Genomic DNA, 15,971 nt, shown 5'->3' with positions numbered 1-15,971 from the left:
TTGTTTCACATGAAAAACTAAAAATGAGGAATTTTACTCTTTGGAGTGTGAACGTGTTGTAACCTGACATCAGGACTTTAGAGAGTCTTTACATCTTCTGTCGTAAACTAAAGACACCCCTCTTCAGACTTTACCTTGACTAAAAACACTGAAAAATTGAAGCACTTAAATTGTACTTATAATGGCTCTTATCTACAGCAAGTTGTAAATCGGCTTATTTGATGAAATTGCTCTTTCTAGTTTCTTGTTCTTCTGCGTTTGTATCCTTTAGGTTGAAATGCACTCATTGTAAGTGGCTTTGAATAAAAGCGTCAGCTAAATGAGATGTATTTCAATATAACCACATACTTTACATTGGGTCAATCCCAAAGGAGTCTGATGGGGTTGAGGTCAGGGCTCAGTGCAGAACAGTTAAATTCTTCCACAACAAACTCGGATTAACGTTTCTTTATGGACGCCATTGTTACACTTAACCAGGAAAGGGTGTTTCTCAAATTATAATAAATACTTAATAACATAATATTGTATTTTACTTATCAGTATCCCACAAAATATTTAAGAGAATGTTAATGTGACAGATATGTTTGTCAAATCTGAAATTTTACCAACTGTGCATTAAATGAGAAAGGACTTTGTTGTCGGAGCAACACAAGGTCGCGAGATTTAAATTCATCAATTTGTCTGACAAAACAAAGGTGGATTTCAGACACCTGATGTAAAGACACGACCAAGTAAATCTGTGGAAATGATTTCTTAGTCAAACTAGAGAAGGTAAATAGATCTACGTTGTGTGCGTGTCCATGTGTGTGTGTGTGTGTGTGTGCGTGTGTGTGTACTCGAACGTCACCCTGTTGCTTCCCATCGTCTCACTGAAGGATGACCGTGCTCTCCCTTATAATGACTCTATTGTATATATATATATATATTGTTTTTTAAACGGAAATTCCACAAATGATATGTATATATATTTATATCATTGTGGAATTTCCAGGTTTTTTTTGGCGATCGCCGACAAGCTAAAAGCTAAAATGTCACTGACGCACTCTCAACCAATCAGAACGGTGAATCTCACCTACCATTTCATGAATAAATATTTATACAACTTTAGGTTGACACTACACTTTGCATAGCCAAGTTCATTTGCTCCAAACCAGTTTCCAGAATTTACTTAAAATTCACATGACAATTTAATAAAAACAGGACTCAACACACGAGGAAAGAGTCACATCTGAGTGTGATGGTGGATTTAGCTTTCACCAGTCCTCTAGTGGTAAAGGTAGAGGTGGGTAAACAATACATTTTGTGATCTTACAACGCTACACAAAGCATCGCGACTCTTTCAGGCTGTCGTGGCTATATTGCATTATGTTACAAGTTAAAGTCATGTACAATCAATGACAGTGAAAACATGTGTTTGTAGTTCATTACATTTCAAGATAACACTAAAGAAAAGTATTTGTAGGCCTCAAACAAATAAAAACGGTGGAGGGTGAGACAAAAGAAAGGACCTAAAGGACCTTAAGACGAAATGAAGGCCTCTGGAAACAAGCTCAGGGTGTGGTGCTGAGAACACCAGTCATGCAGCCCGTCAATTACACTGACAACATAAGTTAAAGGAACCCTCCTGAACCTTTTTTCCTACGCTTTGTAACCTTATAGACCCGTGCGTGTTATGGATTGTCTCTGACCCCAAGTGCACGACACCAGACACAGCTTAGGTTTAGCCGGAAAACGGCGTAGTTTATTTCACAAATTAACCAAATACGAGAAACAAACCAAAAAACGAGAACTGCCTCCTTAATTGGCAGGGGGGGGGAGAAAAAACAAAAAAAGGCAACTCCAAAAACTTCTCTAGTCCGTGGGCGCTCTTAGTCCAATCAAAAAATGAAAACTCACACGATACTCACAGGGAAAACAAAAACTCTGCGTAGGGAATTCCGGAAGGGTTTCCAAGAGGAGCACAGGGGAAGAACAATCAACCCTCTCTGGGGAAACACAGAGCACGAACTCACAGCGAGCCACTGGCAGATCTGCTTCTTAACCTCCCTGTGGGATGAGCTGACGAGCTGCAGCTGTGGCGATGAGCAGAGCGGCGTCAGGTGTGCGACTCTCTGGCTGGTCGAGCCCTAACAGTGCGGCTCACATATGAACACATCGGTTTTTCGTTCTAAATTTCGGTGGTGCGGCTTATGTTCAGGTGCGCTTTATAGTCCGGAATATAGGGTATATAGGGCTATTTAGGTGGAACCGGGAAGGCTGACTTGTTCCCTGCATCATTGTGTTTGAAAGCGTGTTAGTAATAGCGTTTGTCCCTGTCTTAATGCAATGAGGTGCGTAAACGTTGTTTACATCCGTTTACCCTCCACTACAGACCTGGAATGTGGCTGTTAGCTGTAAATGTGTGTGGTTGTTGGACATGTAATGGTAGTAGTAGTAGTAGTAGTAGTACTGGAGCCGGTTACGTTCAAAGTGTATTTTACACAAAATTGTAAAGTGAAACCTTAGACCTGCAGAAAATAAACACCCAAAGACAAAAGGAAGACATCTAGTCTCTTAATGGAAAGATAATTTCTTATTGATTGATTATAGAATTTCCAGAGGGAGAAGTAGTAGAGGTTGTTTTAAGTTCTTTTTTAAAACACAGAAAAATGTATATATCTTAAAACTTGCCAAAACAACACAAGTAATTCTAAACAAAGCCAATGATGACAATAGTAACATCAAGTCCTTTAGTCACTGTGTAACAAAGGAAGATGTCAATTAAACATTAAAATAGTATTTAAAAATATAATTAACTTTTTTTCAATTAAAACAATATATATATATTAGGGCCGGGACTCGTTTAAAAATGTTAATCTAATTAATTAGAGGCTTTGTAATTAATTAATCAAAATTAATTGCATATATTATAGATACAAATATATGACCTGAGAACAGTGAGAAGTCATTTTTTTCACATGGATTTTTATTTTTATTCAACCAATTCCAGTGTAGCAATAGCATGTTTAGAAAGATAGTACTTTCAGAAATTCAGGTAGCCTATAGGTAAGAAGACCTTCTGTAAACTATGTTTTTTTAAGTAGACCAATACAAGTACATTCAGAACATTGGTTATTTTTTCAGACGTGGACTTAGTTACCCTGGTCCTTAAACCATTCATCTGGTGCAGTGTGGGTTGGGTGTGGGTCCTTGTACGTCCACGCTAGCTGCTAATTGTTGTGCGTTGAGGTGATACTTGAGGCTCGATGTGAATTCCTTGTTGCACAGCTTGCACACAACCACGCTCTTATCGACGCTTCCATCCGTGTGTTTATTATAATAAGATTTCCCATTCACGGGGCCAACCGACACGGTCTCGTTAGCTTCTTCGTTCATGTTCACTGTGGTTTGTCGTTGTCTGAAGTCATGAACGCTAGTTGGTGCTCCAGTATAATCGGTCCCCCCGAAACTCATCCAGTGAGAAACGTTCCGCGGTGCAAAAAAAAGTGTAAAAATGCATTAAAAATGTGTAATGTGTTATTTTTTGTGTAATTAATTAATCTTAATTCACATTGTAATTAATTAATCGTAATTAACGCGCTAAAGTCCCGGCCCAAATATATATATATATATATATATATATTTTAATTACTTTTAAAATTGGACAGACCAGTTGCTCTTCTGTTGACTGGTGTTTCCTTTAGTTTCCCTGGTAACCAGGACAGCAATTTAAAAAGCATGCTAACAGCAAAAAGACAAATAACTGAGGTCTTATTTCATTCAAAAAATACTTCTCCTGCTTTTTGGGTGGAAGCTCCTTTTTTTTACTTGCGGAAATCCCACAAATGATATGTATATATATTTATATAATTTGTGGGATTTTAGACCAAGTCAACGACACTCGATACAGACCAATCCAAACTGTGTCATGACTTGATTTTGAAATATAGGTTGTTTTAAGTTTTGAAAAATGACAGACAAATTATTTTTCACAGTTAAATGTCTTTATGTCTTAAAACAACACAATTCTAAAGTAATTAAAAAAAGGCCTGTGGTGACAGTAGTTACATCACGTTATTTATTCACTGTGTGACAAGTAAAGGTGTCAAAACAATAAAAGTGTTTTTAAATAACTAACTAATTAGGCCATAGCTAATCAGCTTACTAATATTAAACTAATTGCTAAGTAATTTCTCTTTTTTAATGAATTTTAAATCAGACAGACCAGGTGCTCTTCTCTTGACTGGTTTGTCCTTTAGTTTCCCTGGTAACCAGGACATCAATTTATTAAGCTTGCAAACAACCAAAAGATAAATCGTCTAATAGTTGAGGTCTAATATAATTTTCAAATAACAGATAACACAAAGCATTATTTAAAGGTGGTAGGACTAGAAATAAAATAAATATATCATCCATTAATGATACATTGAGATTCTGTGAGCCTCTCCTGCTTTTTGGGTGGAATCTTCCATCTCAGCTTGAAGTCAGTCAGTCCCTGACGTGTTAGCGCTCCACTCAGCTGAAGAAGGGGAAAGAAAACGGTAGTTTTCTGTCATTTTCTGCATCCACTTTGACCTCTTAAAACAAACAACAGAGAGTCGTACCTGCTGCAGGATCTGGGCGTTAAGAGCTGGATCTGTGATATCAGCAGCAGACTCAAACTTCATCCTCAGCGTGGTCTTCAATGTGTTAACTGAACCGTGAAATAAACATGCAGTCTTTAAACAGTGAGACTTCTACTGTAAATGTAATGCATGTAGATCACATTTACTACTTGTCTAAAACTTACCTTGATGGCAGACGAAAGGTAATGGAACAGAACAAAGGCCGTCATCCCATTGGTGTGTTGAATACATATATCCACAGAACTCATTGTTGTTTGCATTATTATGTGAATTACTTCCCCAGAATCTGAAGGAGCTTTGTGACTTGTCAGACCAAGTCCACGACACTCGGTACAGACCAATCCAAACCGTGTGAATGCTTGGTTTTGCAGAGTAGACCCCATTCTGTTCCTCATTATTTTCAATCTTGGCTAAATCTGTGTAGTGTTCTCTGCAGTAGTCACGGGCAGCAGACCAGCTTTTTGGAAGTTGGATAAATACAAATGTTTTCTTTGCTTGGTTCGTCTCTGCAACAGAGAGAAGGGAATCCTTTGAAACAGTTAACGAATATACGTATATATATATATATTAAATATTATCTACTGATAATCAGATGAATCTTTTTAAACGTGTTACATCGCAGCAGCTAAGTTCACAACATCTTCTATGAAATGTTGTTAGTGGACAAATTAGTTCAGTGTATGAAATTTATAAACTCAAACAACGTCTTACCAGTGTAACATATAAAATATAAAACTGTTCCACAGGGATATTCATTCCATCGTCCATCAGTGAGCATCACAGCACAGGTCTGCAGGGCATTGGCTGGTTTCCCTGCCGCCCAGTTCTGGTAACCAGTTCTACTCGTTTCACCAGTCGATGACCATCTCCAGGAGTTGGAGTCATTACCCATGATGCCCCTCCACGATTTGGGGTCGTCACTCAGTCCGATCCATCTGGATTGAGTACCAGGTGGTAGTCTGCTTACATCATCCGTGCTCTCAAAGGTCGCCAGGTCGGTGTATTTCTCTCTGCAGTAACTCTGAGCTTCAGTCCAGGTCTTTGCTGTGTCAACATAGTAGTACTTACGAGGTGGAAAGTGGGAGCAGGAGATGAAGTGGACTCCTGAGGGATGTGAGAGATGCACCGTTAGTGTTTAGTGATCCAAAAAGTATCAAATCATCCCCATAATCATACAGTAGCATTAAATCCAACTCGGGATTGTACATAGCTTGATAACTAACGCTCTATTATTCTACTACAGACGCTTTGTACATATTAAAACCAAAATGTGAGAAAATGTACTGTATAGATTTAAGTTACATTTATTTTCAGTTATGTCACTATGAAGCATCTTTTCTTCTCATACCTCTATACTTTTTAGTTTTTTAATAGATTTCTTGCTTCAACATATGTATTAATTCAGTTAATTTCTATGAAAAATTAAGAAAAGGATTTGTCTTCTTATTTATGTATTTCCAATGGTGATGGAATTATTTTTTTGATCATTGATGATGGATAAACTTCTGTCCCAAGTGAGTTTACTCTCTTTTTTACCTGCATCACTCAACAAGCTTACAATGATGTGTTATAACCGAAAACCAACCGTTGTTACATTGTTTAAATGACTCGACCTTACCACACAAGAGGAGAATCAGAGTCACGGAACAATCCATTGCTGATTTTCACTGGAAACAAGAAGAAAATAATAATAATTAAAGCTAAAAGTGAACTCTTAAACCTCTGGAGGATTGAAACCTTTAAAAAAAGATACAAAAGTCCCAGCAGCAGCACCGATAATGATGAGACAACAATGACATGAGAGAATTAATTGAAAAAACAACAAATTCGATACAAGGTTATATTGGAGGTGTACTTTGCATTCCTGGGAGTGTTTTATACTGTATTTGTTAATGTCAGGTAATCAGGATTTTGGTGATTTGCAGGTGCAACAAAGTCTATATATTGGGTTGTTAATAACAATAATTAAACTGAAGTCCCTTCTGTAGACAAAATCTACATTTGGTTTGCATTTTTCCAGCAATCCCTGAAAATGTAATCCCACATCGGCCTGTTTAACCATTGGCTTTGTTTTGAGAGCCAGGTCACGACTCATCTCTTACATTAACAATTATTCACCTGCAGTCCTTGTTCCTTGTTAAAATGATGTGAAAGTAATACTCACAAATCTCAAATCCAGCTGTTGAATCTTCTTCTACTGTTGAGATTTTAGCTCCATGGTGTTGATCCTCCAGTAATTGAGACAAAGACAACCTGGATAAACCCTCTTGAGTGATATAAAGTGCTTGACAACATTTCCATATGCAAAACATTGCTTTGATCAAGTTAATTCATTGGCTGCTGGTTGCATCATAGATTTCCTGTAAAGTCATCTTCCTCCTTTTAGCTTAATAAAGTCTGAACCTTTTTCAAATATTTATTAATGATCTGTTTTGGTAAAGTATGTTTGCAGTGTGCAGTGCTATCGACTAGCGTAATAAAGTTCAACATATTTCACAGTGTGGACTGAAGGTTGAGGGGTCAAACAAATGCAATACTTTCATTCAGTGGAAAGCTGTTTGTTTCACGTGAAAAACTAAAAGTAAATGTTCATGTTCATTCTTTGGGGCTCTCTGAGTCTTTAAACCTGAGGATATTTCTCTCCATCTCCCTAGTTAGGTGAGGAAAAGATTAGTTTGGTTAAGTAAAAAAAAAAAACACAATCTCCTCCAGAGTGCACATTAGGTCACGTGACCTTTTAGTCACTCGGCTCCGGGATGCAGAATCCTCAGAAACACCAGAGGACAACAAACAAAATGTACTACGTCTTATCCAAAATCTGTATAGGCAAACCAAGGGAAAAAAGCATCCTGTATAAAAACTGATTTGAATGCAAGACATAAATGTGAGTAATTAATTTATGTAATAACGTGATTTCTTAGTCAGTAAATGTAGATTTTCAAAGAATTTGTCCGTTGAACCGGCTCACTTTGACAAGTCAGAGGAGGCAGCTTCACCACAGCGAGCATGAAGCTGAGGGGCACTGAGCAAACTGAGGTGTTTCTACTCTTCGGGGTGTGAACGTGTTGTAACCACACACTTTACGCATTGGGTCAATCCCAAAGGAGTCTGATGGGTGTTGAGTTCAGGGCTCAGTGAACCGAACAGTTACAATACCAACTCTATTGTACATGTTTTTGCACAAAATGAGAAACACCTTACATTTCTAGCGGTTATACGTGCAGTGATGTCTGTTTCAGTTGACATTGAGGACAGTGACAGGTCAAGATGAAACAGTGGAGAAAAACATTAAGGGCCCATTCATTCATCTGGTGATCAATAGGACTAAAAATGAAGGATATGCATTCAATCTGTTGGAATTTGTAAATCCACAGCAGTAAGAGAGGAAAAGACCTGTGAAGGTGAATGCGTGTTTCCATTGGGATGAGAACAACATTAGTTGTATACAGACCACAATGATGCACATTGTCTGACAAACTGATGAATATATGTTTACTGGATTCCAGAGTAACTACAGGGTAACCTCTCATCTCTCCTCTTAAAAAATAAAATAAATATATACACATAAATATCAATGTTTATATTGATATATTTATACATATAAATTGCACACACACACACACACACACACACACACTCACCACGGTTAGCCGTGCTTTCTAAACTGGATGAATGATAAAGGCCTTGTCATGCTGCTTGTTATCAACTTGGAGACTACACAAGGTCACGAGATTTAAATTCATTAATTTGTCTGACAAAACATTACGCCGGAATAGAAGAGACGAGCAAGAGGTTTTTTTGGGAAGTGATTTCTTAGTCAAACCAGTGAAGGTAAATAGATCAGCGCTGTGTGTAAATTTGACCGTCACACTGTGGCCTCCCATCCTCTGACTGAAGGACACCTGTGCTCTCCCCCCCTGTAAGGAATTCAAAGAGACTCGAATAGACTTTGGACCCGTTTGATCAGCACAACACGTACTGTGGAGGTGCAAAATTCCTTTTTATCGTGACAGGCTTTGCACACCGAGAGACGGAGATGTTCCTCCATTCTTCCTAGTGGAGGAATCAGTTAAAAGTCTCGCCTTGGATTCTTAATTGGATTGAGATCTGGGCTTTGATTGGGCCACTTTCAAACATTAACATGCTTTGATCCAAACCCTTCCTTTGTAGCTCTGGCTGTGTGTGTTTGGGCTCATTGTCCCGAAAATGCTGCTGGTACATAGCTCCACCTAGTGGAGAACAGACGCAACTAGAGATTCATTTGTGCTGCTCTCAAGTCAGCTTCATTCATACAAAGACACTGGACCAGAGTATTCTTCACTTGTATTTATTCATACTATATCATATTTATATTCTATGTCCATTCGAAATTTATATATTTATACAGTTATTTACATATGGCCGTGTTGCCAGTTGCAGGAACATGTTTTAACAGAATGGATGACAAACATTAAAATTCCGTGCCGTGCTAAAAGCAGACAAGGCGCCAAAAAACATAAAAATAAGTGGGGGAAACAGCAGAAACATGTTTGAGGGTTTAAATGTTCTGCTCAAAAACATGAGGAAAAAAAAAAATACATGGCGTCACCAAATCCCCCAGACAACCTGAAGGGACACACGGACATGGACAAAAAAAAAAAAACCTGACACTATTTACAGGGAAACCGAGACGCGAGAACTCGAACAGGTCTCATTCGGTACAGCCTCCATCAGTCAATAGTATTGGACCAACCCGACGTGTCGGGTTCACAGCGCCTCTCACGTCCCTCGGCCGGTCAGAGGACACATCGGTCAGAGGTCCTTAGCGTCCTGATGAGCGACTCATTGGTTCCTGCTCGCATCTTCCCATGAAGCCAGTCGGCCCTCCTAGCTTCTATAAATACAGCACGCCCCAACCTTATTTTCTCGCCGGGGGTTCCATTGAACAACCAATAACAACTCTTAATACATTCTAGGGGGGGTGTGGACCGAGGAGGGCGACGTGCGAGGCAGCTCCTGCTGGAGGTGTGCGGGTGAGGTGGAAGTCGGGGGGGGGGGGTGGGGGGGGGCTCTTTTCAAGGGTGCACTTTGAAGGAGAGCAGCTCCTCGGAGTGCATGTTGTTGAGCGTGCGCAGCTCGGGCAGCTTGAGCAGCAGCTTGGTGAAGGTGGCGGACTCCTCGCCGTGGTTCTGCATCACCAGGTTCCTCAGGCCCCGGATCAGCTGGTCCTGCAGGGCCTCAACGGAGCTCAGGTCCCGAATCCCTGAGCGGTCTGAGAGAGAGAGAGAGAGAGAGGGAGAGAGGGAGAGAGGGAGAGAGGGAGAGAAGGGTCAATGCCGGCGGCCAGGAAGCGCTTCGTTAAGAGAACATTTGTTGCAAGTTGCTTCATTTAAGCTCCTCCCCCCTTTCTCGCATCGAGAGACTAGTGTTCTCACCGGCTGACACGAGCACCACGGCCGTGAAGAGGCGCATTTCTTCCGAGTCGAGCCGCAGCGCCGCCAGCTTCTCGCTGAACTCGCACATGGAGTTGAGCAGCTCGCCGGCGCCCAGCGACCTCAGCGCGTCGAGGCTGTAGCGCTTGCCGCTCAGGAAGGTCACGGTGCGCTCAGCCACGTTAAACAGAGAGGCGAAGCGGACCATCAGCACCTGGGAAGGGGGGGGGAGGTTGGATATATTTAGTCAGGAGGAACTAAAAAACGACCACAAAACTCCCACGGTCACAAGCACAGACATCGACGCCGAAGTTGTGATTTACCTCAAACGTGGCGGCCTTCAGCAGGCCGACCTGGTCGTGCTCGGTGAGGTCGCGGAAGCCCGGGATGCTCTTGGCGAAGTCGACCACGTCCCGCACGGCGGGCGTGAAGCTCTGGGAGAACTCCTCCCAGACCTCCTGGCTGGGCTTGCGGGGGTCCACGTAAGGGGACGAGTTCATTGGACAGACCTGGAACAACAAACAACGAGATGTTGGAGGGGGGGGGTCGATCGGAAGGGGGGGTGGGAGGAGGGGGAGGTTCGGGGCGCCTGGCTTGATGCAGGGATATTCATGTGCATTTTTAAGAAGGAGAAAGACGCTCACCAAGTGTGGTCTGTTGTTCACGCAGCTGGTCGGTCCGGTGTAGCCTCTGGAGGGAGATTGTGTGTTGAAGCCTTGTCTTTGTCTGTCTTCTGAAGCTTTGCAGGTGGGGGCGCTGTAGAGCTGCTGCTGCTGCTGCTGGTGAACTTCGCTCTCCTCCCTGTAAGCAGTGTTGCCGACGGGCGGACTGTTTGTGTAAAAGCGGTCCTGGTAACCCCCGGCAACCACATTGCTGTTCCAGCAGCTCCGGCTCCCCTGCTTCTGCTCCTCCGCCATGCGGCCGCCGCAGCCCGCCTGCTGGGGGGCAACCGCCCCCGTCAGGGGCGAGGCCCGGTCCCACCCGGGCGACCTCTGCTGGACGCAGGCAAACGCATCACGGCGCCGCCTGCTCGCCACCGCCACGGACTCGTCCTCGCCGCTGTCCGACGCGCAGGACGAGCTCGAGCTGGAGCTGGTGTCCATGGAAACCACGCACTCCGAGCCCTGAGGGCACCGCGGGGAGGAGGGGCTGGAGCACGACAGGGAGTCGGAAGCGGAGGAGGAGGAAGAGGCGGGCGAGGAGCCGCTCTCGGGCTCGGCGGGCAGCGGCGGGCTCTGGTGGCCGTGCAGCATGCTCTGCAGCTGGCCGCTGCTGCTCATCATGTTGTTCATGGCGTTCTGCATCTCCAGCAGCATCCTCTGCTTCTCCCTCTTTGGGATGCGGCCAAATCGGACAGCTGAGAGAGAGAGAGAGGGAGAAAGGAGGAGGAAGGAGAAAAAAGAAAAAGGTCATTAGATTGCTTCGAGATTGAACAACTTCCAACGAGGAGAACAGAACGAGTTAATAATCTCCATCGGCGTGGAGTGACTTCTCACCATCTCTGGACATGCCGACGGCCAGACACTTCTTGAACCGACACTGCTGGCAGCGGTTCCTGTTGATCCTCATGATGGTGCAGTTCTCCATCTTGAGACACTTCTTGTACTGGATGTTCTGCTGGATGCTTCTCCTGAAGAAGCCCTGAATTTTTTTTTTTTTTTTTAAGTTATAAGTTTTGCAAGGTGAGCAAAAACATGATGTGGATATTTTTTTTCTGAGGGAACTCCTCTCACCTTGCAGCCCTCGCAGGCGTGGACGCCATAGTGGAAGCCCGAGGCCACGTCGCCGCACACCTTGCACAGCAGCACCATGCCGTTAATTTCTGCAGAAAGAGAACACATCATAAGCAATGTTTTATGCGTCAACAGATTAGACACCTTCCTCCTTAATAATAATGTATTTTTATTATTATTATTTGAATACTTACTGGTAATGCTGCTCTTGGAAGACGTGGTGGAGCGCCCGGCCTTCTCTGCGGCGTGGCCGCGCTGGTGGCCGCTCTTGGCCGCCGGGGAGATGTCCAGCACCATGCCGACGGCCCTGCTGGGCAGCGACGAGCGGGGCGCCGGCGCGGCCACAAAGCCTCGGCCGGGGCCGGCGCTCATCGCGAAGGACTCCGGGCTGGAGGAGATGTAGGTTATAACTCCTGTGGAGAGACAGCGATAGCGGGGGAGGCGTTAATTCTCGAGCTTCGGGAGAAACGTTAAATCCGTTTATGAAGAAACATGGAACGCATGCGCCCGCATCGGCGTTCAGGTATTTCATGTGATCCCGCCCTCGCAGCACCAGGAATGCCGCCGTTACTGTGACCCGAGAGATTATTCCGGGCAGCAAACCGCAGTAATTAAAATGTCTTGTTTTGTGTTCCAAATTAAACTTGGCAGTACACCAAGTACATTAATTCAATGTGCAAACATGACACGCCTCGGCGGAAAACGTGTGTCCTAATAGGTTTGGTTTGTTGACTTCTCAGATACACCTACTTTTAATCCCCCCCCCCAAAGTGCTCTCTGGTTGGATAACACCGTTACGTAACAAATGGGAGTGAACTCCATACTGGGTCAAAGAAGCAACTAAAACCATCATGGGAAGAAAAAAAAAAAAGAAAAAAACGGCACGACAGTCAGGTTTGGCCTGAAAACAGGTTTGGTTTCAACGATTTAGACACATCACAAAATTGTGCGATATTGAAGAAAAGTAGTATGTAAAAGCACGCAAGTAATGAATGGATTAACTTTTAGAGAATGGTTCACACATTTAATACATTCACGGCAATAGTGTGAAGGGGAGGTAAATGGCCTGCCTATATTTCCCCCCCTTGTGTACTCTTGTCATCAAGTCATTTGAGAAGATAAGTCTACCCACAACTTGCTGGGTTAATTCATAAAAGAATAAAACGGTATATATGTATTTTTTTTCTTCAATGATTTTGCCACGTCATGTGACCGAAGTAGGGTTTTTAAATGTTAATGCAGCCCAAATGAACACCATTTTTATCCTAATATTATATTAAGCCCTAAGGCACACAGCAGGGGATCAACTGAGAAATATGACTGTTCGGTGTTTTTCTTTCCTTTTTCACCGCCCACCCACCCGACGACCTGTCGCGCATTTCTGGGAAACCGAAATCTAGGTCAGACGCTCTTGTCCGTCTCCTCTCACGTGTACCTCGCGGTGTGCTTTTATGCAACGTCACCGCGTCACTCCCCCCTCCAGCCAATCCGCGAAGAGCTCTAACCCAGGAGCCCGCGTGTCCGGGACACGCCCCCCGGCCAATCAGCGCCGTGTTCCCTGAGAGCGCGTACACACGGCGCACATGGCTTCGGCTGCGCTGTGCATGTGATGGCAAGATAAACACTGTTGTGTCAAATGTAAATGTCTTCTCCCCGTTTAAAAAGACTCGGTTCAACCGCACGACAGTGTCGTAAAAAACTACTTAGGAAATGGTGTCCGACGTTAGTTGACAATTTTAGTGCCGTTTCGATGGAAGGACCGCATAAATTTGATTAATTTGTGTTTCGCAAAACACTTACGTGTGCGTATTATGCGTATATACACACACACACACACACACACACACACACATACCTAAGGAGATATAACGTTTTACATACACACACACGCATACATACCTAAGGAGATGTAACGTTTTGCATAAATGTAGACACACACACACAGATATACCAGATATAGAAATACAGATTTAAGAGTTATATACCTATGGTTGCTTGCACACACACACATACCTAAGGAGATATAACGTATTACATACACATATATATGTATACACACACACACACACACACACACACGGATATATAGGTATATATAAACAGATGAATTGGGACCACTACAGATTTCTTAAATGTTAACAACCTCTCTGCACGCTGCAAGCGATGAATGACATTAAATTCCACGAAATTAAAAATGAAAGGTCTTATTTGTCCACTTACCAGGGTTGTGTGTCCCCATGTCCTCAGGAATATCTTGATCGATGTAAGAGAAAAAAAGAGGAATAGGCCTACAATAAATCTGATGATTCAAAATGTCTGCAAAATCTCACGGAAATATAAACAAAAAACAAAAAACAAATCCCGCACAAAAAGGCAGTTCAGAAAACGAGTCGTTGTGTAAATAAATCTTCTGAGAGGACAAGTCCAACGCGTCCTGCTCGATGGAGATCACCTCTTGTTGTGAGAGTGCGACGAGCAGCTCGCCTTCGGTTGGAACTAAATGTCCTCAGTTTGCGGGCTCGCCCATGTGCAGTTTTTGTTGGCCCCGCCCTCCGTGTTCTCGAGCCACTTTAACCCAGTGACACAGTTTCAGGGTCCTGGAGGGAGCCGGTGGGCGGAGCCTCGTGGCTCGTGCAGCGAGAGGAATGTGTAACACGGCGGGTCACGTTGCAGAGCACAGCGTGCACGCGGAGCCGTTGACACCGCAGCAAGAGAGCGCGTTCACGCTGTACGTGGACCACCGCGCCAACACCTGAGTAGGAACCTGTTATAAAATGACTGCAAAGTACACAAATGTGCGTGTCCTCGCGGCAGAGGGCAGTGGGGGAGTAAAGGCATTTAACAAATACATAGCGTCATGACACCCTAAAGGCCATTTTTCTGGGCTGTTTTGCATAGATTTCCAGAACAGAAATTTGAAGTTTGGATAATAACAAGTTTGTTAACGTTTTGGTCTTAAGGGGGAGATTTGGGAGACCTCTCCTTAAAGCAGAAAATACGTTCAACAGCCATTAAAACGTACAGGCATGAAATATTACGTACAAAAAATTGAAGATGAAGCACTTCATGTTCAACGTATTTTTTACTTATTCAAACACTTTGATGTCTTTGCATTTTTATTAATCTATTTGTCATTTGAACTGTAAATTGTTTTCCAGTTTTTCATTTCATGAAATGTTTTAATCGCCCCTAAGATGTAAGTGTGTTTTGTTTCTATTTGATTTACCAAAACCAAACGTTTTTGACCTGATATTGTCTTCACTGTCATTTTGCATCTGCAAAGATGACCTTGTTTAACAAATTCCTTCGCAGCCAAAATGGAAACGACAGCTGTGTACTTGTACTGAAAAGTAGTCGCCGGTTTATTCCACTTTTGTTTAAAAAACGACTGCAAACGGTGCTTATGGTTAAAGAAGTCCACATCGGGGAAAAAAAACAGCGTGGCTTTTGTCCACAAGAGGCGCCAGATTCATATCATATCATATCATCAGTTGACCTGGCTGGGGTTTCAAATTATCTTTGGGATCACAGACTTTGGCTTGCCATGCGTTCATTTTAACCACACAAGCTCAATAAACATCTTATTTCTGTCGACACATCGTAAATACACGTCCAAGACTGACACCGCTGTCTCTTCTCCCTGTGCTTCACCGATCAATGACAGGCGTCATCTCGGCGAGACCACAAGCCTTACTTTGGAAACAATGCAGTTAAAAAAGGTCCTCTTTGTACAAACCGTACACTTCTGAAAAGGGAAATCAAAATGACGATACGTGATCTGGTGCTGCGCGCGGAAGTCCCCAAACTTGCCCCCAGAAAATGAAAGAGTCGAGGACAGCGTGGTCAAAGGACGTGCAGGTGTCAAGGTCGAAAACGTGTAACGTTCAACAGAACTGGAAACCACCATGAAACTGAAGAACCTCTTTACGAAGTCCTGAGTACGAAGAAGGGATTTCATCAAATCTTTCCTACTGAACAAACCGACTGTGACCTCAAACCGTGACTAAATTAGGCCTCAACCGGCGTGACGCCGAAACCAAGTGTTCGCAGTGAGTGAAATCCAAACGCGCCGTGATGTCACTCCGCCGGCTGCTACCTCCGCCCCCCCCCCAACCAGCCGTGGTCAGGTTACACCGTCGGTTCGGCTCTAAAAGGCTCAGTGACCATCGGATGTGTCCGTCACCGACAATCACCCCCCAATCATCATGGGTTCACTTTTAGCG

The 15,971-nt window shown here is 43.3% G+C and overlaps 1 protein-coding gene across 1 annotated transcript; it reads right to left on the bottom strand.

Moving 5' to 3' along the window:
• Window positions 1–8,915: 8,915 nt before the first annotated feature.
• On the bottom strand, window positions 8,916–14,316 carry nr1d2a (nuclear receptor subfamily 1, group D, member 2a). The gene is made up of 8 exons (XM_037454863.2): window positions 13,969–14,316; window positions 11,943–12,161; window positions 11,749–11,837; window positions 11,512–11,656; window positions 10,660–11,372; window positions 10,339–10,524; window positions 10,019–10,229; window positions 8,916–9,855 (listed from the first exon to the last, which is right to left on the bottom strand). The coding sequence occupies exons 1-8, from the start codon at window positions 13,985–13,987 to the stop codon at window positions 9,659–9,661; spliced, it is 1,779 nt and encodes a 592-aa protein (XP_037310760.2). The 5' UTR covers window positions 13,988–14,316; the 3' UTR covers window positions 8,916–9,658.
• Window positions 14,317–15,971: the final 1,655 nt, after the last annotated feature.

Source organism: Pungitius pungitius, chromosome 11 (assembly GCF_949316345.1).
Source record: "Pungitius pungitius chromosome 11, fPunPun2.1, whole genome shotgun sequence".
NCBI lineage: Eukaryota > Metazoa > Chordata > Actinopteri > Perciformes > Gasterosteidae > Pungitius > Pungitius pungitius.
This window is presented reverse-complemented; position numbering and strand designations above follow the sequence as displayed.